General features: G+C 36.3%; 1 protein-coding gene across 2 annotated transcripts in view; it reads right to left on the bottom strand.

The window, feature by feature from the left end:
* SDHAF3 (succinate dehydrogenase complex assembly factor 3) overlaps positions 1–23,552 on the bottom strand; it is a 90,477-nt gene extending 66,925 nt beyond the window's left edge. Inside the window, exon 1 of one of the 2 annotated variants that reach the window (XR_012380228.1) lies at positions 23,192–23,325. Coding sequence is in view for 1 of the 2 variants with exons in the window: in XM_025873270.2 (XP_025729055.2) it covers positions 23,192–23,365 (174 nt within the window). In the remaining variant the exon portion in view is untranslated. Of the gene's footprint in view, positions 1–23,191 lie in introns of both variants that reach the window. The other variant, XM_025873270.2, reaches the window with a different exon arrangement.
* Positions 23,553–23,983: the final 431 nt, after the last annotated feature.

Below are 23,983 nucleotides of genomic sequence, written 5' to 3'. Positions count from 1 at the left end.
TTCTGTGGTCTTCCTTCCCAAAACTCAGAACCCCAGTTTATTCATGAGGAAAACATCAGACAAGTCCCGGTTGGAGGACATTCTACAAAATACCCAACTTGCACTCCTCAAAACTGTTAAGGTCATCAAAAACTGGGAAAGTCTGAGAAACTCTCCCAGTCCAGAAGAGGGTATGGAAACAGGACAACTAAATGTAATGTGGTCTCCTAGATGAGATCCTGGAACAGAAAAGGTCATCAGGTTTAAAGACTAAGCAAATATGAATAAAGAATGAAGTTCTTTGGTTGTGACAAATATGCCTTACTTTTTGAAAAATGGCAACATATTCAGGCCTAAAAACCTCAGCCCAAAATTTTCAAAATCATCAAGACTACCTGCAATACAAATTTATATTCACTATTGTTAATGATGAACACTTGGCCTTAAGTGAATAATGTGTTTCAGATATTAGCTAATGATAAGACATGCTCAGAAGTTATAAAATAATAAGTATATATAAAAATCTATGCCCCCAAAGCATGGAGACCACAATTCTAGAAAATGATGAGTAGGTTAATTAGATGTGATACTACTGTTAATATATCACCAATTATTTATTGAGTATGCATTAAATGTCAGGTGTTAGAGATACAAGGATAATCCTACAATTTCTGATTCAAAGCAGCTTATAATTTAGTGATCAGACAAGTAAAAAGGTAATTAGCACACAATGTAATCATAAAAAGCAGTAAAAGAATAACTGCCACAAATAGAAATGAATATAGAGTTCAATGGGAGCACTTGGGCTGAGAAATGAGACATGAAACAAAGAAGATGCCTGAAGCAAGGTGCCGTCTAGACTTACTCTCAAAGTATAGTAAGGTGGTCAAACTAAATAGGAGAAAGATGTTCCAGAAAAACGGACCAGCATGTACAGGAGTCTAGAGCTATGTTGTCCAAGAGCAGAGCTACTAACCAACATGACTACTGAACGCTTGAAATATGATTACGGGGAACCTGAATTCTTAATTTTATTTCATTTAAAGACTGAAGCAGTTCAGCATAGTCAAGATATCAATTCTCCCCCAAGTTTAACACAATTCCTATCAAAATCCCATAAATGCTTTTGTAGGCATAGACAAGCTTATCCTCAAATGTATATGGAGGGGAAAAAAAGGTCTTAGAATAGTCAAAACCATTTTGGAAAAGAAGAATAAACTGTAAGGAATCACTCTTCTTCATGTTAGGACTTCCTATATATTACAGCAAAGAAGACTGTGGTGGAGCCACACAGATCAATGGAACAGATTGGAGAACTGAGAAACACATACAAACATGCCTAACTGATTTTTTTTTAACAAGGTGCAAAAGCAATTCAATGAAAGAGAAATAGTCTTTTCAACAAATGGTGCTAAAGCAATTGGACATCCATAGGCTAAAAAAAAAAATGAACCTTGAACTAAACCTTACACTGCTTGCATACGTTAATTCAAAATGGCTCACTTGGCTTAAATGTTAAATGTAAAACTATAAAACTTCCGGGGGAGGGGGGAACATAGGAGCAAATCTTCAGGACATGGGAGTCATCTGACTTGACACCAAAAATATGATCCATAAAAGGAAAAAATGATAAATTGGACTTCATCAAAATTTAAAACCTTTGCTCTGAAAAAGACTGTTATAAGAGAATGAAAATCAAATTACAGTCTAGAAGAAATGTGTGCAAACCACATATCTGACAAAAGCCTAAAATCTAGAATACATAAAAAGAATTCTCAAAACTCAATAGGAAAAAAAAATCCAAATAGAAAATGGGCAAAAGGCATGAACAGACATTTCAAAGACAACATACAGATGAAATATAAGCACATGCAAAGATGTTCACCATCATCAGTCACTGGGAAAGTGCAAATTAAAACATAATGAGATACCACTATACAACTATCAAAATGGCTAAAATTTAAAAAAAACATAGTGACAATAAGCGCTGGGAAGGATGTAGAGAAACCGGTCAATTATACATTACAGGTAGGTATGTCAAATGGTACAGTCACTCTGGAATATAGTTTGGCAATTCCTTTCAAACAGACTTGAGCTGCATAAAATATTTTCCCTGTAAACACAACCTTCTTGTTTTGATAGGAAACATTTTACTTTAACAACTGCATTGTGTAAGATATCGTTGTTGTGCTGTACTAAGAGAGGAAAGTGCAAGCATTACTTTAGTACTACACACAGGCACACAACCAGTCTAGTTAGTGTCCCCAGACTGTTTCAGCTCAAGTGATGTTCATCTAGGCACCAGTGTCATGCATATGAGAATATGCAAGACAGCATGACTTACAGGGATACCTATTAATTGGTAATTAAATCAAAAGGCCTGCTTTTTAAATTATATATAATTAAATTTGTTTCAGCTTAAAAATATAGTATGGACAACTTTAAATGTAAAAGAAAGATCTATTGATGCAGAATTGAGTACATTCAAAAGCTAGAACTAGGACCAAAATATTAAAAAAAAAAAAAAACCTGGAAGAAGCGATGACAAATTTCATGATGAATGGCAACTGTAATTTACCAAAGCAGAGCAAAATGAAGAAGTTGTTTGGTTTTGTGCCAATTATTATTTTACAGCTCCAAATTCACTCAAAGACTGCTCTGTGAAACGGACCTGGGCCCTTTTAAGTATTTCCTTTTGCCAGCTGGCACAATGTTAAGCTTCGTCAGGAGAGGGCACAGGAGAGACTCTGCAGGAGTAAACGGCTTTGCTTTCTCAGGCTTGCTGCAGCAGAGCTCCTCTAGAACACCCAGCTCATGCAGTGCCCAGTGGCCAAACAACCAGCAGCCAACAGCGCCCCTCTTCAGTAAGACACTTCCCTGGACACAGCTTGGGTGCTAATTTCTGGCAAGCTCCAAATGGCAGATTTCTAGCACGTTCTGCCAGCATGGCACCACAGCAACTTCTCTGTCATCCGGTGAGTTATAGCTATGCCCCCTCCAGCAAGGTCTGGATTTAAGCCCTTAAGCTTAGTGGAACATTTTCATTGGTAATACTCTTAGGAGTGCTATTGCTGGCAGCCCTAACTTTTCACCTTATGTGACCAGTAATTCTTTCAGGTTTAGATTTATTTCTTAAGGCCCAAATGTCTTGCCAGGTCTAATTTGTTCATGTAATACTTTCTAACAAAATGGATCTGAAGAAAATATTCTTTCTATTTGGAAGATGGAGAAATTAAACTAAGAAACATGACAAAGGTGATAAAGCAAATCAGTGGACAGAGTTAAGAATTTAAAAATCTTGACTAAATTCAGTACTTTATTCCCAAAACTATAGTAAACCACTTCCCTATCAAAACTATTGCCTGATAAACTTTAAGTGGCTAAAAATATAACCACCACACATTCTGGTTGGTAGAGGATCATCCTGGTTTATTACCATTGTTTTTACATTTCATCCAGTTTAAAATTTGTCCTGAATTTTTTCAATTTCTACCAAAATATTAACAGTTGCATTAAGATAGCTGGGCTGGTATTGGCATACCTTCATTTTGTACTTCCAACTTCTGCCAGTCTAGTCTAGTAGTGTAAGAGATGCAACAAAGACAAGCTTTCAATTTAAGATGCCATTAAATCTAGAAGATGACTACTAACAACCCACATCTCTTTCCTGACCCTTTCCTGATGCAGTGTAAGTAACATGTTCTTTCTGAAGACAGCATGCAAGGCCTGACTGATAAGCAAGGGCACTCACACACAGTGGTTCCAGATTCTTAACTTTCCAGTCTAGATTAGATAGGAATTCACTCTCTTAAAGGTGAAATATCTGACATTATTGTCAGTGCTACTGCAAATTCTGCAAAAAATAAAAAAATAAAAAAAGTTCAACATCATTTTTACAGTGATAATATGAATATATTTTGGTGGAATGCCAAAGAAACAGTTATTATTAAATTTAGAGACCCTCAGAGAAGGAATGTACTTGGAATCAGTTGTGGTGCATACATAATTTATAACTGTGCCCAAACTGTGATACTCTAATCAAAACAGAATCTGTTGTCAAAATTGACACTTTTTAAAAATCTATAGTTTAGCCTGGGTGGCTCAGATGGTTGGGCGTCTGCCTTTGGCTCAGGTCATGATCCCGGGGTCTCAGGATCGAGTCCCGCATCGGGCTCCCTGCTCCTTGGGAGCCTGCTTCTCCCTCTGCCTCTCTCTCTCTCTCTGTCTCTCATGAATAAATAAATAAATAAGTTTTAAAAAAAATCTACAGTTTACACATTAAGAGTAATCCACAAAATTTTGTAACAAAACTGACACTGAATGCAACACTTCAGCATGGCACTATGAACTTTCTCTTTATGCTGCCTATCATCTACAGATTTAAAAAATATCAGAGCTTTAAAAAAACTAATTTGTAAATCAACCTAAATACTCTACAATAATATTGAACTTTTTTGTAAACAAGTCTTTAAATTTTGGTTGCATTTTGTTCAAATCAGTAGGAATTCTTAACATATGAGACAAAGAGGCAAAAAGCTTAAGCTTTTAACTTCCAACAAATGGCATTTTTTAAAAACAAAGCTTGTAAGCAGGAAGACTGAAATTTGCTGCTACTAAAATAAGAAACAAATCAAATTTTAAGAGCACAAATGGTATACAAGATTAATTCTGAAATTCAATCATTACATATCTATCACAATTTCTGACAGCAATCTTTTGAAGGAGCTATTTATAATTAGATGTATTTATATTCATACTAAAATGAATAAAAATTAAAAAGCCCTATGATTTTGGAGCATCTGAATTTGGCAAAACATTCAAAATAATCATAAAGACAACTTATCTGACAAGTTCTGTCTTATAAAAATATTTGTTAAAGAAAACCATTCTAAATGGAGACTAAAAAATAGTACCTGTTAAAATATTTGGGCTTAAATATTGATACATTTAAATTTCAAAAAATGTTGATCTGAAAATATCCTCCATTGAGCAGAATTTACCTTTAACTCCTTTGATATCGCAGCACCTATAAAAAGGTGGTTTTCTCAATTAAAGAAGTCAACAATTGAAATCTGTTAATCATAAAATATAATTTTGAAAAGGCTTACAGCAAGCAATTTTAAGGGAAAACTTTCAATAACAAAACCATATTGCCAAAACTATATTCTTCACAAAAAAGGGACACGGTATTATAGAAAAAGCTAAAAAGGACTAATATTAATATATCCCAAGAGTTATTATCCTACTTATGTTTTTTTTGTACTGTTCATATAAAGGGGGGTTTTTGCCTTAAAGTAAACATATATATAATTTTTATATTTTGACAACTTATTTTTGGAAAGTTTTCACAAAGAGCTATTATTTTTAAAGATCTTATTTATTTCTCAGAGAAAGAGAGAGCAAGAGCACAAGTAGGGGGAGCGGCAGGCAGAGGGAGAGGGAGAAGCAGACTCCCCACTGAGCAGGGAGCTCGATGCAGGACTCGATTCCAGGACGCTGGGATCATGACCTGAGCCGAAGTCAGATGCTTAACAAACTGAGCTACCCAGGTATCCCCATAAAGAGCTATTTTATAGGTCTATCAATAAAAGTCAAATACATAAGTTAATAAATTTATATTTTACGTATGTTGTACAACTTCATGTAGTGCTTTCCTCCCAAGCATCTCAGTTTTGACAAATTATACAGATAATATATAAGATAAAACACTTACACACTGAAAAAGGCCAGAATGTTACTAGCTACAAGTAAAAAAAGTCATGTTATTCCCTTTTTAACTAGATAATCATCTAGTGTTCAAAACAAACAAAACAATTGGCCTATTTTAGGTTTCCACAAATTTTCCAAATCTTTATTTTGATCTTTTTCAAGTCATCATTTGAGTAATTCATAATTTTACAGTTAATCTGCTGTACCTATGTAAAACTTGCACAGTGTTTAAAATTTTACTAAAAGTATACTGTTTTAGTGAGAATCACAAACATTAACTCAAACACAACACTGTATTTGGGAAGCTATCTGCCTTGCAAGACTGTGAACTCCAAAAAACAGATTATAGGGCGCCTGGGTGGCTCAGTTGGTTAGGTAACTGCCTTCAGCTCAGGTCATGATCCTGGAGTCCCGGGATCGAGTCCCACATCAGGCTCCCTGCTCTGTGGGGAGTCTGCTTCTCCCTCTGACCCTCTTCCCTCTCGTGCTCTCTATCTCTCATTCTCTCTCTCTCAAATAAATAATAAAATAAAATCTTTTAAAAAAAACAAAAAAAACAAAAAACAGATTATATCTGAAACTTTTACCACTATGAATTATCATCTGTCTACGGTGGTATATGAAACAGCAAGCATTTAATAAATATTTATAGAATGAATGAATTTCTTAAATTAAAACAAGGGCGATTTCAGAGAAGATCGGACAATGATAAAGAAAACAGTAAAGAGAGCAGGAAGCATGAGACAGTCATTCAAAATTTTAAGCAAGTTAACATAAAAGAATGCATGTTGCAGCAATTCCTCAATTTCTAAAATAAATACAACTCTATATTCAAGTTTCATACATTTATAAATAGTAAATAACTGTACTAAATTTCCCCTAAACTGACTAATCAAAAAAAAAAAAGACACCAATTATTTTAAACACTATTCAAGGGAAACCCATGAAACCTTTAAAAATGTATTTAAACTGTATACAATAGAAAAAAATCCATTTTAAAATTAGTGAAACCACTTAAAATAACAATAACATATCTATATCAGACAATGCAAACACGAAAATTACTAGTTGCAATATGAAAAGATAAATACTATTTTAGATAAAATTGAAACCAACTTTTCTGAATTTTATGTGCTAGCCTTTCCAGATATAAGGATCTTTTGCCATCATGTGGAAATTTTTGGAATTACACTTACACAAAAAAATGCCAGTATCTCATTAGACTATTTGTTTCCCAATATTAGAATCTAGTTATAAGCTAGATCCATATTCTTAGAAGAATTTAGTGAAAATGATCATGCACAGGAACTCTTAGCTCCTGTCTTCTTCCTAAGATGGTGTTCAATGCAGCTTAAGGAAACTGCATGACAGACATTCAACCTCTTTTTTATTTCCAAGACTCTTAGCAATCACGGCTATCCTAGGTCTCTCCCAGTTCATGATCTTAAATTCCTTAAATATTCATTCCTTATCTCTTCCCCATTTTAGGCACTTAAAAGACTATATTCAATGGAAAAGGAAACAGGAATATAAAGCTACTTTAACTTGTCCTGAGTAATTAGGAACCACAGATGTTGAATATAAATTTGATAAAGACCAGAAGCATATTAACAGCTACATAGCAAAAAAAAAAATAAAAAATAAAAACTGAACCAGCTATTCATACATTCGTATGCCTACTGACTTATCAATGTATCTAGATAAAAACATGAATTAAAGTGCTTGGAATAAGCCTAGTACCCTATGAAATATAACACTGAATTCTTATTTATAAAATGCAATTTAAGAATTCTCATATCAGAGTAAAAGCCTTTGCTTAAACTATTAATCTTTATAAAGACTACAATTCACACATTCAAATAATTGGTTTACTTTTTAATCTAACCATGGACATCAGAATGTTTGGTCTTCATCTGAAATATAATCACACATTTTTTCTTTTGGGGGGGAAAAAAACAAGATTTACTGAGCATTTATTATAAGCAAAATACTGTCCTAAGAGCTTTAAAGTACACAAAGATAGGTAAAACATAATTTTTGTCCTCAAGGAACTTATCATCTATTAGTGCCAAAAGGATGTACACAAATAACTATAACACAATGTTGAAAGCATTAAGTAGCAAAACAAAAATACAAAAAAATACTGTTTTAGGAAATTAGAAGATAGAATTTTGTTTTTTACTGAATAATTAGTTAAGAAAGAGTTGATAGGAAAGTACTGGAGCTGTTGGGAAGACATTTTAAGATTGGGCCATACAGAAAAAGGAAAATATTTAGGCCAAATGAATAGTGAAAGCCAAAACAACTTACAGCCACAGCCAGAGAACAGCCCTCAAAGAGAACTGGAACATAGGATACATGGCAGAGAATATTGAGATGAACGATAGGAAAAATATATTTGAGCCAGATTTTGCACAGTTTTAAACTCTAGGTTAAAGAGAGGTCAATGGGAAAACAGTGATTTTTGACAGAGGTAATATGGTCTAAGTTGTGTTCTATAAATTGACAAGAGACTAAAGGCAAGAGTATTTATGAAATTACTACAAACAGAGGTAATGAGAATGGAGACAATAAGTCAGGATTCTGATATGGTAAAAGGAAACAGAATCAACAGGATTTAGCAACTAATTGGATAGAGAAGATACAAGAGAAGGAAGAATTAAAAATAATGAAATCACAAAATTTGTTTTCAACACCCTCAAAGCTCTTCCCTGGAAATCTTGCCTCCTTCCTTTTAATCTCCTTCTTCCCCTACACTAGAGGTAAAATAGCTAGCGTTTATTGAGTACTACGGTACAAGGCAACTGTTATGAATATATTATCTTACTGACTCCTTAACCTTAAGGGGTAACTACTGCTGGTATTCCCATTTTACTGTTGAAGAAACAGACTTGGAGTGGTTAAATTACCCAAGGTCACAGGGTAAGTGACTGGATGTTAGCCAATGTCAGATAATCATTAAAGTGTTACTGACAATAGTTTAGAATGCAATCTCCCATAAAGGGTTTAAAAACCGCATTTTTAAAACAAACTCAAAGAGGGGCGCCCGGGTGGCTCAGTCGGTTAAGTGGCTGCTTTCAGTTCAGGTCCTGATCCCAGGGTCCTGGGATCAAGCCCCACATCGGGCTCTCTGCTCAGCAGGGAGCCTGCTTCTCCCTCTCCCTCTGCCTACCACTCTGCCTACGTGTGCGCGCACGCTCTCTCTGTCAAATAAATAAAATCTTTAAAAAAATAAATAAATAAACTCAAAGATAAAAAGATCTTCAAAATCCAACAGAATGGATCCATATGAAGGAACAAGTGACAAGGTAGATACACTGAGGAGAAAACTGCCTAATCATGAATTCAATTGGCAAAAAAGTTGTTTTCCTCTCCCTGGACTCATATTACCCATTGTTTGCTCTACTGACAAAAGAACAATATTCTCAACTGCTATTTTTTTTTTAAGATTTTATTTATTTGAGAGAGTGAGCACACGAGCAGGAGCAGAAGGACAGGGAGAAGCAGACTCCCCCGCCGAGCAGGGAGCCCGATGTGGGGCTCGATCCCAGGACCCTGGGATCATGACCTGAGCCGAAGGCAGACGCTTAACGACTGAGCCACCCAGGTGCCCCTCAACCGCTATTCTTTACAGTACAATGAGTCTCATACTATCTTATACAGATCCGCAGCAAACTTAATAAACTCCTTAAAGATACTGACCATGTATTAACCTCTGAATCCCCTGAAATACAGTAGGCACTGAACGAATGAGTGGACACTGAATGAAATCAACTCAGGTGAGCTGCTTCTGTTTCGTCCTCCCTGGTGCAGTGTGACCAACATCTTCACAAAATTCAAGGCCCACATTTGGAACAATTTCTCCATGTCCTACCTTGGATGTGATGAAAACTCTGTCCTGATTCTTTGCTTCCTTTCCAGTTTTTGACCTTATGAATGTCCTCTGGATAAACCGTCAACACCCTCAATTTGTAAAAACCATGGAAAAACAAATGGCTAGCCCTATTTATGTTAGAAGAGGTATTTCTCCTAAATCCCAAGACATTTCCAAAGGTTCCCTAACCCACTGACTCCCTCCTCAGTTATCAAGGAAAGGCTTTACTTTCCGTGGGGTCCAACAGTACCCATGTTCAATCATGAGAGGATTCTCCTTTGATGGACTTTCCAGTAGGCTGTGCACAGGATCTGAAACATGGGGCCAAGTTCCCAATGCTCTCAACTTTTTTTTTTTTTAAAGATTTTATTTACTTATTTGACAGAGAGAGACACAGCGAGAGAGGGAACACAAGCAGGGGGAGTGGGAGAGGGAGAAGCAGGCTTCCCGCGGAGCAGGGAGCCCGATGTGGGGCTCGATCCCAGGATCCTGGGATCATGACCTGAGCAGAAGGCAGACGCTTAACGACTGAGCCATCCAGGCGCCCCCCAATGCTCTCAGCTTTGATTTGTATATCCTTTCCCCGAGAAACAGTAAAATAGTCGTTAGGCTCCTAAATAGTCCTGCAGAAAAAAGTCTATTTAACCACAGTACAGTTAGAATATTACACAACAGCAGTTACATTTTATGTTTTCATTATAAATATACCATATTTATGCTGTATTATGGACTAAATAGCTGTTTATTGGTTAATTCTGGTTAAAAGAATTTCAGTATCCATAAAAGGAGGATGAATTATCATTAGAATCTTCCAAGTATTAAGCAAAGCAATAAGCTGCTGGGAATCAAACTAAAGTAGAAAGCTATCAAACGTGTTATAGTTAAAAGCAACATACACTTCTGTAATTACAAAGATAAAACAAAAAGAAAAGCAAATCATTAGGATTTGAGATCCAGTTTGCTTTTAAGAAAGAAAGAACTACTAAATAACTTTTTAAACTTTGGATAACTTCACACTAGTCCTGCTACTATTTAAGAAAATATAGTTTAAAATATACTGTAGTTCAATCTTAATCCATGAACACTTGCCACCTCCTTAATTTAGGGTGTGAAGCACATTTTGATAGCATTTAGTTGAAAAGAATAGAAATAAAATGATCTGGTATGTCTCACTCATCAAAAGTGCCAAATCTAAATTTGTTCTTCACATCAAACAGAAATTAGATTTTATTCTTTTTAGACACACGCCATCGACATTTGTAGACACACCCTATTTAAAACAAATTTGATGTATGCAAATGCAGGTTTACACAAAGAAACAAATTACGGGCTGATTATTCACTTCACAAAAGGATTCTCAAAAGAATTCCCTTTAATAGTAAGTTTGAGAGTACACTTAAAATATAGTTAAATTTCAAAAGAAATCAATTTATAAACAACTTTTCAGAAATAGAGTATAAAAGTAGTTACAAAAGTATCAAGCTCCAGAAACTTCTATTACAATCTTTGTCCCAAAAGCTTGTCAAATCTAGGTGAAACAAATTAAATACAACAGCTGAAAATGGCATAGAATTGTAGATCTTAAATAGTTCTTATATACTTTTGTAACTATCCTAACAATAATCATTAAACTACCAAATTCTTCTTTAGAATTATATGCAGAGATTAGCAAACAATAGTCAATATGGCTAACAGTGACCCATGAAACCAAAGAGCAAAGAGTCTGTTTTGCCTTCTCCATGCAGGTAAGCCAGAAGTACAAAAGAAGAAAAATCCAGAGATCCCAATCAGCATTGCAGTTTTTGTTTTGTTTTTTCTCTGCAGTGTTCCAAATGCTCTGAGATGTAGAAGACAGTATCTGGGAAAAGGAAATCCAAATTTTATGGTCCAAAAATGGACAATTTTGGACCAACTAAGGGAAGATGGAAAGATCCTAATGCCCCCAGATGGTCATTACTGGCTAATTTCTTCCCATTCTGTTCAGATTTCCACCCTGAGATCGAATCCAAAAACCCTGGCATAGCCATTGAAGACCAAACATATGTGGAATAATATGACAGTAAAAAAAAAAGCAGCCTCACAATAAGGTAGTGAGGCTAAAAAAGAAATAGAAAAAAAAAATTAGCCAGCTTGGGAAAATTTGATGGTACAAAGGAGAGAGCTTGTTGCCTGAAAAAAAGAAAAGAAGAAGAAGAAAGTGAAGAGGATGACAGGAGAGGAGGAGAGGGAGGTGTCTGAGGAAGGGAGGAAGACAGAGGAAACTGCATCTCTATCTCCACATGAACTCCAGAGGAAGGAAAACACGGTTACAACCATTTTTGAGGTGCCTCTGCCCTCATTAGATTTAATTACAAAGTTAGAATATGATCACACTGCAGTTTCTAAGAACATCCTAGAAATATTAAGTGATTTACATGAATGAAGTAGCCAAGGGTATCGGAGCGCTCAAAGTTATATCAAAGTTATACACATTTTCAAATATCTTAAAGTAAGTTTTTCTCATTCTGTGCATCTTGCTCTTGGCCTTGTAAAGGCATCTAAAGATGTGCACGGCATTTTTTACAAGTGGTGTTACCCAGGGTTACTGGCTAGAAATCCTGAGTTATCAACTGTATATATCCATTGCTTATAAAATGAAAACGTAACGTGCACAAACCATCGAGGCCCATGCTGGGAAGTGTGAGGCAGTTGAACAAGAGGCCTTTTGAAGGAGCCATGGTTTAGAATGTGCACTCTGAAGCTGTATCCACTGATGCTACATGCCGATGTCATTGCAGCTGGTTTGGGATACGTGTGTATGTGTATTTGCCACGCCACCCTACTGCCTTTCTTAGTTTGGAAGGGGGAAATCCTCTATGAGAAGTGTATGCATTTTTTTATTCAATGGAATAATCTTTAAACAAACTGTAGACCTCTTCACCTTCAGCAAAGACTCACTGCATCAAAGTCCAGAAACCTTTGCCTAAACATACAATAAGCAACATTCAACAATTTTTATTTGTAATAACGATATCTTTTCAAAGGAAAATAAACCGTGTGTGTATTTAAGATCTATTCAAATAAAGCATAAATATTTTAGTGTTTGAGAGCAGAGAAGTCAAAATGCAGTTTATTTTGGAAATGCTTCTGAGTTGTAGTGATTTAGGAGTTGAGAAGAGCAAAAACTTGTAAATAAGATAAATATGATCCTCCCTCGGGAATTAAGCTAATTAAATCCACACACCATGGGAAGTATCTGAATTCTCTCAGGCCCCGATGAGAAATTTGGTAGCTTAATCTATTAACACATTAATGGCAATAATGCTTTGACAGAAAGCACTTACAATGAAAATAATAAAATAATAAACTATTATGAGGGGGCAAACTTGCTAATATGTGTTCAGCACTGTCCGGGGGGGGGGGGGGGGGAAGCAGTGAAGCAGTAGAACCCAGGATGTTTTCTGCTGTAGATACAGTGAAGCCTAATGAAAAATCTCTCATGCCTACCTACTTCCCACTATTTTAATTCCATGTTACTCAGCAACCTTCTAAACACCAATTCAGTTTCTGAGAAAGCTTAATAGAGGTCCATAATCCCTTATTTACAGTTCTGAAGTCAAAAAAGTTTCGACAAACAAAAGCTTTTGCAGAACTTATTGGCAGCAAATCCTGATCTAAATGGACATAAACCCTTTATTTACTCCACTTAATATTAAAAGTCAAATGTTTTACTGTGGAAATATTAATGTATTCGATTACAGGGTGTCACCCCAGATTCCTTGGTGGTATTTCTTAAAATTCAATCATATTCCTTTTTATCTTTCTAAAAATATAAAAGATTCTGAATTGTGAGACACATCTGAAAAAGAGTTCCCTGGATCTAGATATAAATATTCTGATTCCTGGAAAAGAAGAGCCCCCTTCACCAGTCCCCACTCCCCCACTGACAGAAATGAATATTCTAGTTTATAATTCAATCACCATTCTGGTTTATACTTCAATATTTATAAATTTAGTTAATGTAAGTCTGATGCCAACACCTGATCGTCTCCTGGTATATTGGTATATAAAGTCTAATTCCAGAGCTACAAGATCAATTACCAGGAATTATAATCACAATGTTGAGTGGCACATACCCACCTGGAATCTCCTTTCTAACCTACTGGCTTCTAAGCCACCAAGTCAGCCTGTTTACAGGTCTTCCATCCTCTCTGACTTAACCTACCAGGAGACAGTTAACCAATCTCCCTCCCAGTCCCACCTGTCAGCCTGACACAACTTCTACAATACTTAGAAAAAGAAAATGTGAAAAATTAAAATACTATATTTTTTAAGTTATTAAGTAGCAATTTAATTTGATCAAATTAAGTTACTGGAGAATCAATGACTAAGTACAATTTGTAGGAAATTAAGCAAGAGAAGATTCTTCATGTTGTTAAAAAAAAAACTTAATATGGGGAGCCTGGGTGGCTCAGTCGGTTAAGCGGCTGCCTTCGGCTCAGGTCATGATCTCAGGGTCCTGGGATCCAGCCTACATTGAGCTCCCTGCTCAGTGGGAGCTTCTCCCTTTCCCTCTGCCTTTCTCCCTGCTTGTGTGCACATGCGCACTAATAAAATCTTTTAAAAATAAATAAACAAACTATTCAACTATACCAGAAAATGGTCCTGATGATTCTTTTCCGATCTCGGTTTAGAGCACTAAAGATTCAAAATATGTCTTCCAGTGGTTAGGTAAAAGAGAATAACTAGATAAAGTTTTATTTTGAGTCTATACATTTTTTTTCAGCAAAGCTTTATAGTTTTTAGTGTGCAGGTTTGTACATCCTTTGTTTGCATCATCCATGAGTATTTAATATTTTTTATGGTAAGTCGTATTTTTAAATTTTAATTTCCAAGTTTGCATTGCTAGTATATAAAAGTACAGTTAATTTTTGTATAATGATCATGTATCATACAACCCTGCTATACTAATTTTAGATTTTTTTTGTAAATTCCATCCAATTTTCTACATAATCACATTGTCTGTGAATAAACACAGCTTTATTTCTTTCTTTCCAATCTGGGTACCTTTTATTTCTTCTGTCTCATTTCAGTGGCCATTTACAATGTTGAATACATGTTTAGATTTTTTTCATTTCATTTACAAAACTCAGCAAGAAGCATAAAATATATAGCTGACATTATTAAACATGAAGAAGTCTAAGTTTAACTTACAAAATTTATTTTTTCTAAAGATTTTATTTATTTATTTGAGACAGAGAGAAAGAGAGTGCACAAGTAGGGGAGGAGGGTCAGAGAGAGAGTGAGAAGCAGGCTCCCCACTGAGCAGGGAGCCTGATGTGATGCGGAGCCACCCAGGCGCCCCTAACTTACAAAATTTAAAGGGCAAAATTAGGAAATGTATTTATAAGGTGCTGGTATTTGACTCTTTTAATGTTTGCCTCAAGTGCTTTAGGACATGAGACTGGTAACAAAAATATTGAGTATATCCAACTGCATTTTTTAAAAATAACATTTACTGGCTTTTCTTATAATTACTAAAGTAGCCCTGATCTTTGCAGAGAATCTGGAAAATAGGTGGTTCAAGGAGGAAAATTACAATCATCCTTTACCATATCACCCAAAGATAAACACTGTTTACATTTAATTATAACATGAACAGTTTTCCCAGGGATTAATTCTTCTGAAACACTATTTCTAGTTGCATACTAACCCATCCATCGTATGGCTATGCTATCATTTCATTCTTCTGCCCTCATTGGATATCTATGCTGTTTTTGATTTGTCATTATTACCATATACATGCAGCACAATGAATATCCTTGTAAATAAATCATAGAATGATCTTTTACTAGAGTCCCTTTTGCCCATTCTTTTTAAAAACTGTGTTTTCCCAATCCAAGCTAATAAACCTTTTATATTAATTCTATTAAGCATATATCACATTAATTCAAAATATATTCCATTTGTTTTTTTAACTTTTTAAAACTCAGGAGTTATTAATTTTATGTTAATTGTATTCGTATTACAAAAACAAACAAAATATTTTTTTTTACCCATTCTATTACTATAAAAACATATCACCCTAAAACTAACAGAAAAGGTGAAAGAGAAAAATCAGTGTTACCAATGAAAAGTGTAAAATAGGTTAAGCCATTTGATACAGTTTTAACTCATCTAATATAACCGTATCTTAGAGGTAAAAGAACTTACCGGTTCATTCCTGTCTTCAAGGATAAAATATTATTTTTCCAACTGAGACCACTGAGGCCTAAATAAACCTTCCAAAAATTACACAGAAAACATACGTGCTTGACTAACTAGAGTTTAACAGTTATATCACAGCAACTTCCATTCTCATTTCATTACTGAAAAAATTTTGGCAATTAGCATCTTGGGCTAATAAACTTAAATCATTCTTTAAACGATAATTAAACATTTGTTTATTATGCTAGAGGTGTAGAGGATAAAAACATGATTAAGAAGCTTCTCTTTCCCTTAGGAAAAATACAAAAAATGGAGAAGCAATACACAAATTGTAGTAAGCAAACAAGCAAAATTCAAAAGAAAAATACTGATAACCATTTTATGCTGCAAAAGTTTAATAGTTTTTTGGAAACATTAATTTCACGAGCTAAGAACACAAGATTTTTGTCCTATCTAGCTGTGTGATGCCAAACAAGTCATTTTACTTAGGTAAGTCCCAGTTACTTTCTCTTTAAAATGATAGAACTGGGGTTTCAGTTTAAGATGACAGACTGGAGAAATCATAGCAGCATATTTCTTATTTCCTCCCCTCCCAAAACCCCTTTGAACTGACAGTAAAGGATTTTTAAAAGAAGTAATCCATAATGACCGAGAACAAGAATAGAGCCATTACCAGCCAAGAGATTTCAGCGAAGACAGAAAGCAGGTAGAGGAGTGAACTCAAAAAACAGTGCAGATATAGGGATCCACAGCTTAGAACAGAAAAGAGAAAACAGCTGAAGATCAAGCCAAACTGCCAGAGCCAACTGAACACAAATACCATGTAGGTAAGGAAATCAGGAGTGAGAAGCAAATCTAAGGCAGATAGTGGAAACTCTAAGCCTAAAAGTAATTTTCCAATCAACAAGCCTAGCTGTAAACAGAGTTCTGTTTCTTACTGCCTTACATGTATATAAGGAAGATAACCAAAATTCACAAGATATTTGAAACATAAAAGACATCAAAATAAAATGAGAAGTCCCCTCAAAAATAGATAAATAAGGAATAGAAAATATTGCTCTAATAATAATAATAATATTGCACTAATTTTTTAATCACATAACATTATTTTGATTCTTTTTCAAGTTTAAGTACATTAACTGAAAAAAATAAGAGTGTACTATAGCAATCTGAAGCTCCCTTTCAATTCTAATACTCTCTATGTAAAATTTCAGACATTTATTCTTATGAAGCAACTGTAAAATATATTTCAAATAGTAGGTAAAAACCAGTAAAAGTGCGCATATACAATCCTTTATCTTCTTAAAGTCTATGCAAAACCTTATTTCAAATTTTTAAGACTGTGTTATGTAACATAAATAAATATGTACAGATCTATTTTATTTTATTTTATTTTTTTAGGGGCTCCTGGCTGGCTCAGTCAGTAGAGCATGCACCTCTTGATCTCAGGGTTTTGAGTTCAAGCCCTACACTGGGTGTAGAGATCTATTTTAGAACCATAACTACTAGCATATTAATATTATTATACTATCACCATTATTTTAAATCTGTAAATTCAAATAAATTTTAAATCATTTTTTTTTAAAGATTTTATTTATTTATTTGAGAGAGAGAATGAGAGAGAGCACCAGAGGGAAGAGGGTCAGAGGGAGAAGCAGACTCCCCGCTGAGCAGGGAGCCCGATGTGGGACTCGATCCCGGGACTCCAGGATCATGACCTGAGCCAAAGGCAGTCGCTTAACCAACTGAGCCACCCAGGTGCCCTAAATTTTAATATCATTTAAATAAAAGAAACAGAGCTCTATGTTTTGGTAACAACATCAATATAGACAATATTGATCAAATTAGGATTTTTAAAATACCTTTATAACACAAGCACTGTCAGAACACATCTCATGACATCAATAAAAGTTAAATATTCCTAAATAAAAACAATATCTTAAAAGTATCACTAAAAAGCCAAATGCTTCAGAAATGGAAAAACAAAGATGTTTTATGTTCCAATGATAGACAGTTTCATATCCTCTCCTTTACCCCCTTTTCAACCACCAGATAAGGACCAGAATATGGCTAAAAAAATTTTTAAGAGGTAAAGCTTAATGTAGAAAACATACATCACCATTCAGTAAACCCTCACCATCCAATAAACCATCACAAAAAACACTACATTGAGTAACATGCTGAATAAACAGTACAACTGAGAGATTCACAAACGACTCCCTCATACTTGGTAGATGCATCCCCAACATATATGATCCGTCTACGGAACAGAGAGGTAATTCATTCCTTTTCTTCTGCAAGCTAAAATACAAACTACAAATCAGGATGTTCAAAAGCAACCAAATGACGTCCCCAAATTAGGTAAGAAAAGCATACAATTATAAAAACTGCAAAATACCCATCCAAGCCTAATTATCCTAAGTTAAGGAAACTTTAAATATAGGTGACAGGCAACTTAATCATACATGTTTTATCTGATGATCTACTTCAAAGTCCTAAATAAGACAAAGATATCCCATGTGAGTTACAAATGGATGGTTACATGAAATATGAAGCACTTCCTCTTCTCCAACAAATACAAGAAAACAAAACATCAAATGTTATATATGATACCTAGACTGCCATACAAATCTAAAGAATTAAACATGAGAAGGACAAAAGGATGTTCCTTTGCAGAAGTAGCCAGAAACAACCAGATACGGAAGAAAAGAACAGAACAGTTCCAGCACTGTACTACTACCTTCATTCTCTTAACTCCTGAATGTTAGTGGTCTATCTTCGACTACCTTCCCCCACATTTTACCCAACCTGGGCACTTTCAGCCATAACTTTGAACCAGCAACTAACTACAGATAAGGAATTTCAATTCTCTACCTCCAGCCACAATCTCTCTCCTGAGTATGAGACTAATATATACCTCAGAACATGTCCACCTGACTGTCCCACCAGGATGCTTACCACAAAATATACTATACTGTACGCATTCTCCACCTACTTCTTCTAATACCTAGTCTGGTTACTGGTATTATGTTCTTAAAACTGAGAGTTTTCCATTCTATTTCCCCCCCTTCACTAATCCTCTGTGGGTCCTCAAGTTAAGTCCCATTCTACCTTATAAAAGATAACACATCCATACCCTGCGCTCTCAACACATATATATAACATCTCTACTACATCTCTCCCAACAGTCCTCCCTACCTTCAATCTGACTCATTCTTCCCTCATTCCTTTATATTGCTGCTAAAGTGATCTTTCTAGAATATAATTTGAATCATTTCACCACTGCTTAAAATCTTTCAGTGATTCCAAATAAAAACCTAAAATTCTTAGTAGAATATCCTGTCTCTTGCCACCTCTCTAGCTTTATCTCTTCCTAATCTCTAAGACACTAAATTTTAAACACATCACTGAAGATCCTGGAAAAAGTCATACTGTCTCTTACTTCAATACCTCTGCATATGTTACTCCTGCTACCTAGAAAGTCTTTTTCATGACATGGTAACTTAGACTTGCTCAAGGCTCAACTCAGACATTGTATGTGGCCCTCAACTTCCTCCATTCTCTACCTGCTCCCATCGCATTTAACAGACACACATTCATACTGTATTATAATTGTCTAATATACACTACTAAATTTTGGACACTGTGAAAGTAAAATACAATTATTATTCATTTGTGTGTCCCATAACGCCTAGCACTTAGCCTGGCAATAATAAGTGATCAGTAACTACTTACAGAATGTGTAAGCCATTTGGCTTTTTCCAGAAACAAGTTCTACTATAAACATCCCCCAACAGACACAGAGCAAAGCAGCTCCTTAAGAAAAGCAAAAGAAACCAGGCAAGAAAGGAGACAAATGGGGCAGAAAAGGAAAAATTAAACGCACAGAGTCTCTTTAGAATGGCTCCTGAGAGCTGCTTTTTAACCTTCATCTCAGGTTCTATTACAAACATGTTTTACTTGCTATTTAATCTTCAATGCTTATTCTAATTTCCCAGAAAATAAGTGGCAAGAAGTTCTTCTCTCCACAACTGGGCAGGCAAAGAAAAAAAATATGGAAAGTATTACCTAATCAGCTATTCTTCAAAACTTTAAATATGCCATAATAAATAAGACTCCTGATCTACCCAGACCCCATTCCACTTCTAACAGTTGCCTCCTGAAGGACTTAAGATTACAATAAATATTTTACCCAACCAGATATTAAACATTCTCCTTCAAATATTCCCAACATCTCTTTATGAACCTACATTTTTTTCTTTTATGGTAAAATACTATATAAATCCAGTATTTACTCTGTAAATAAGCATATACATTTTTATCCTTAAGATAAAATGAAATACTTTTCTCCTACCTTCCCCTAAATGGTCCTGGAACAGAAACTTCCCCAGCTGAATTCCCTCTATCATTTGCCATGGTTTGCCGTGATTACAAATGAAAAGAACAGAGAACTTTCCTCCTAATGCTGGGGCCTCTAAAATGCCTGAGCTTTCCCTTCTCTTTTCTCCAGTGGGACCCATACCTGAGTTTGCCCCGTAAAGTAAAACAAATTCAGAATCCATTCCAGTCTGTAAGTAATTTTAGAAGTGAGAGAGTATGAAAAGCCAAAGTCCACAAAGCACAGGAAGTCCACAACTGTGTTACTCTCAATTAGCTTGACAGAAACATAAGCATCAAGCTAGTGATACTCATGTGTGCCAAATATGTAATCATCATTAACCAAAACAACAGAAATCCAGGCCATAACTAGTCGCAACATGTATAACACAATCATAAATTAGATGTTTTGAAGAACACATAGCAGGGAAAAGCCCAGAAGACTGAAGGATATTACTTTGCAGTATCACTGCCGTAGCCAACATGTTCTCCCCTCAAAGTCATTAGAATCTTCTCTATCAGTCATCCTTGAAAAAGAGAAACTACTCTCTTGGCAGCATCCACACCACCCCTTCCAACTCCAGGCTTAGACTGAGCTGCCTTGCAACTGTGAGAATTGTTACTTTATCCAAATAGTTAAATTACTAGGTTTAAACTAAACTTTACCCAGCTGCTAACTTATTAATTACAGAGCCCTAGCCCCACGGAATACACTTTTCTTCATTCCAAAAAATAAGTGGAAATGTTAGATCAATAATGGGGAAGAAGGGACAAGGCTTACCTATTGAAACTTTCCAATAAATAAATTCAAAAGGAATGAGGGAAACAGAAAAATCACCATGAGAACACAATGGCAAGATCCATCAATGATGCTAAACTAGTTGGCAAAATTTGAGAAACAAAATATTTGCATAGATTCACAGTACCTCCCCAAAATATATACTAATTTCAAAAAGGAAAATAGTCACTTTACAGTGGAGAAACTTAACCAAGTGATCACAGTTAACATCATGAGTAGTAAATCATATTGATATCATGTGCCCTCTGATGTGCTGAGAAAAACTCATCACCCTTGAGGTATCCTTCCCACTAATGCACAACATCAATCTAATCATGAGGAAAAAAAAAATTAACAAATCCAAATTGATAGTCTACAAAGTAATTTACCAATACTTTTCAAAAAGTGTCAAACACATGAAAGATAAGATTGAAGAACTGTCATAGACCAGAGAAAATTAAGGGGACAGAATGACTAAATGCAATGTGGGATCTTGAATTGGATCCTGCAACAGAATAAGAACATTAGTGGATATACTGGCAAAATGTGAATAAAGCTTGTAGTTAACATCACTGCAGCAATGTTAATTTCTTTTTTATGTCAATGTCTTATTTTTGATAACTGCACCATGGTTATGTACCATGTTAACATATGGGGAAGCTGGATGTAGGATGTATGGGGGCACCTCAGTACTGTCTCTGTAACTCTTCTGTAAGTCTAAAATTATTTAATTAAAAAAAAAGCTGAATTCCTGATACCAAGCCTCCTCGTTCGATCAACATATTTACCCGGTTGTTTTTTTATGCATCTCTCTCCTCCAGCGTTTTATCAATTTATTCTGAGTTTCTACCCTTGCTAAAGCTTCCAAGTTCTCACACTTTAGGAACTCTCAAAGTGCCCTTATTTCTTCTCAAACAGAGCTAGAGACCCTCCTTCTTGTCCTGCCACAAACTGACCTGGCTTAAAAGACGTCACTTAAACACTCTAACTTCTTACAGATTCACTGCAATTAGCAATTTACAAAGCGCTTTGAAATGAATTTACATACACTAATTTAGACGTCCATAAATACTGTTATTATTTCACAGATTAGAAAATAAGACTAGGAAAAATTAAGTGATATGACATTTAACAAATTCCAGAATCTGAATTTGAATCCAGTTCTTCTAGCTCTAAAACTAACTTACCATATTAAAAGAAAGCAATTTGCACTTAAGATTCAACTTCCCTGGCTCCATGGAGGCTACTTACCGCTAACACACGATTTTAAAGTTCTAAATTTCAAGACTGTCTTAAATAACCCTCTTGAAAGCTACAATCAAGAATTCTAAGATTCAGTGAAAAAGGTCTGTGTTCACCCTAACCATAAACTTTATAATTAAAAAAAAAGACAGTCTAGCCATCAATTTAGGCTTTCCAATAATCGCTTACCTCTGTTCTTTTACCAACACTGGTTCATGCTTTCAAATACCTGAGATGTCGCTCTAATTTCCAATTCCATTCATATCTTGATATTTGCAAATCATAACTAAGAGCAATGCTGCTAGGCCCCCAACCCCACGAAATACTCTAAATCTTTTTCCCTCACTCAAAAAAAAAAAAAAAAAAGGTGGGGGGAGTGGGTAGTAAAAGGGCTAATCCCTAATGCATGTGTCTGAGATTTAGTGCAACGAGACAGAGCAATGTAACAAAGTAACGGAACCTGAGACTCCGGAGAAATCCAACTTTCACCTGATTTAACTCAGCATTTTTCTCCACCACCGCTTGTGGTCGTATCCGATATCTGCCTCGGTCAACTGAGAACATTAAGACCCAAGAAAGAGCACGGAAATTTAAAAAACGGTAATTATGGAAACAATCCTCTAAGTCTGAAAACTAGGTAATGAGAAAACCATTAACTTATTAACAGGCGCTTGCTACGTGCAAGGCACTGGGAGGGGCAAAAAGCTACTTGAGGTGATTTATTCAATTTTGTAACCTCCCCTCCTCACCCCTCCAGCGCCTGGCACGCGCAGGAGCTCAAAAGGGTGAATTGTATCGGAGACGCCCAGGTAACGGGATCAGCTCCAGCCAGGAACCGGTGAGAGAAACAGACCCGCTCGGGATGTAACTTTGGGAAGTACTGTTTGAACAGCTTTGCGCTGTTTAATTCAAACGGAACAGGCTGCAGCTATTGGATCCTGCGTAGCGCCCGGGGAAACCAGCAGGGACAGGCTGTCTCTCTCTCACAGGGACAAACAGGGAAACCTCTGAGGGTCTGGGGCGAAGAAAAGGTGGCATTCACTTGCCTCCCATTCCTGCAAGAAACGCTGGGCCTCGTCAGAACCAACGGTCTTATGTCTCCTAAATTCGTCCTTCACGTATTGGTCGCCAAGGGCTTTGAGATCTGGGGGCAGAGCCCGGTGCAACAGCAAGATGCGCCGATACAAGGCCCGGACCCGCGACACGTGCGGAGCCAGCATAGCCGCGCGCGTGGACCGCACACCGCGCCTGCGCAATGGAACGAAGCGTGCCCACCGCACTGAGAAGCCGGGTGTTAGTAAACCGGAACACGAGCGGAGGAGGGCGCGCGACCTTCATCCGGTTTGGTCCGCTCTAAAATCAGGACCTTCCGGAAACCGGGAAGCTGTGGCTGACGCGAAAATGGGCGGGTTCTTGCCTGGAGGGGGCGTGGCCTTGGTGGAGATGGGCCTGCGGTCCGGCCCTACTGCTAAAGCCTAACTTGTCCCAGCGAGAGAGGCAGCCAACCAGAGGTCTGGCGTGGGCCTTTTGTCACCCCCTCAGGCACACCGCATCTTCCTTTCCATTCATCTTACCCTTCTCTCCTGATAAAGGCCTGAAAAAGCCTTCGTCAAAATCGGGCTCCTCCGGAGTCTTCGTTGGCTAGACCTACTTAAGACACCTGAGTGTCTTAACAGTGTTCCTGTCTTCTCGAGGGGGATCAGAGTGGGATTAGGATTAATCTCTCCATTCAGGAGCACCTACCCACGTACTCTGCACAGTGCTGTGCTCCTAATTTGTACCTTTGAAGGTGCAGCGTCTTTCATATAACTCAAGTGAGCTGTGAGCCAGCAGGTCTC

This window comes from Callorhinus ursinus, unplaced genomic scaffold (genome assembly GCF_003265705.2).
Source record: "Callorhinus ursinus isolate GAN/ISIS: 27379988/994484 unplaced genomic scaffold, GSC_fseal_2.0 scaffold12, whole genome shotgun sequence".
Taxonomy (NCBI): Eukaryota; Metazoa; Chordata; class Mammalia; order Carnivora; family Otariidae; genus Callorhinus; species Callorhinus ursinus.
Note: the sequence above shows the minus strand (reverse complement) of the source record. Positions and strands in the feature narration are given on the sequence as shown.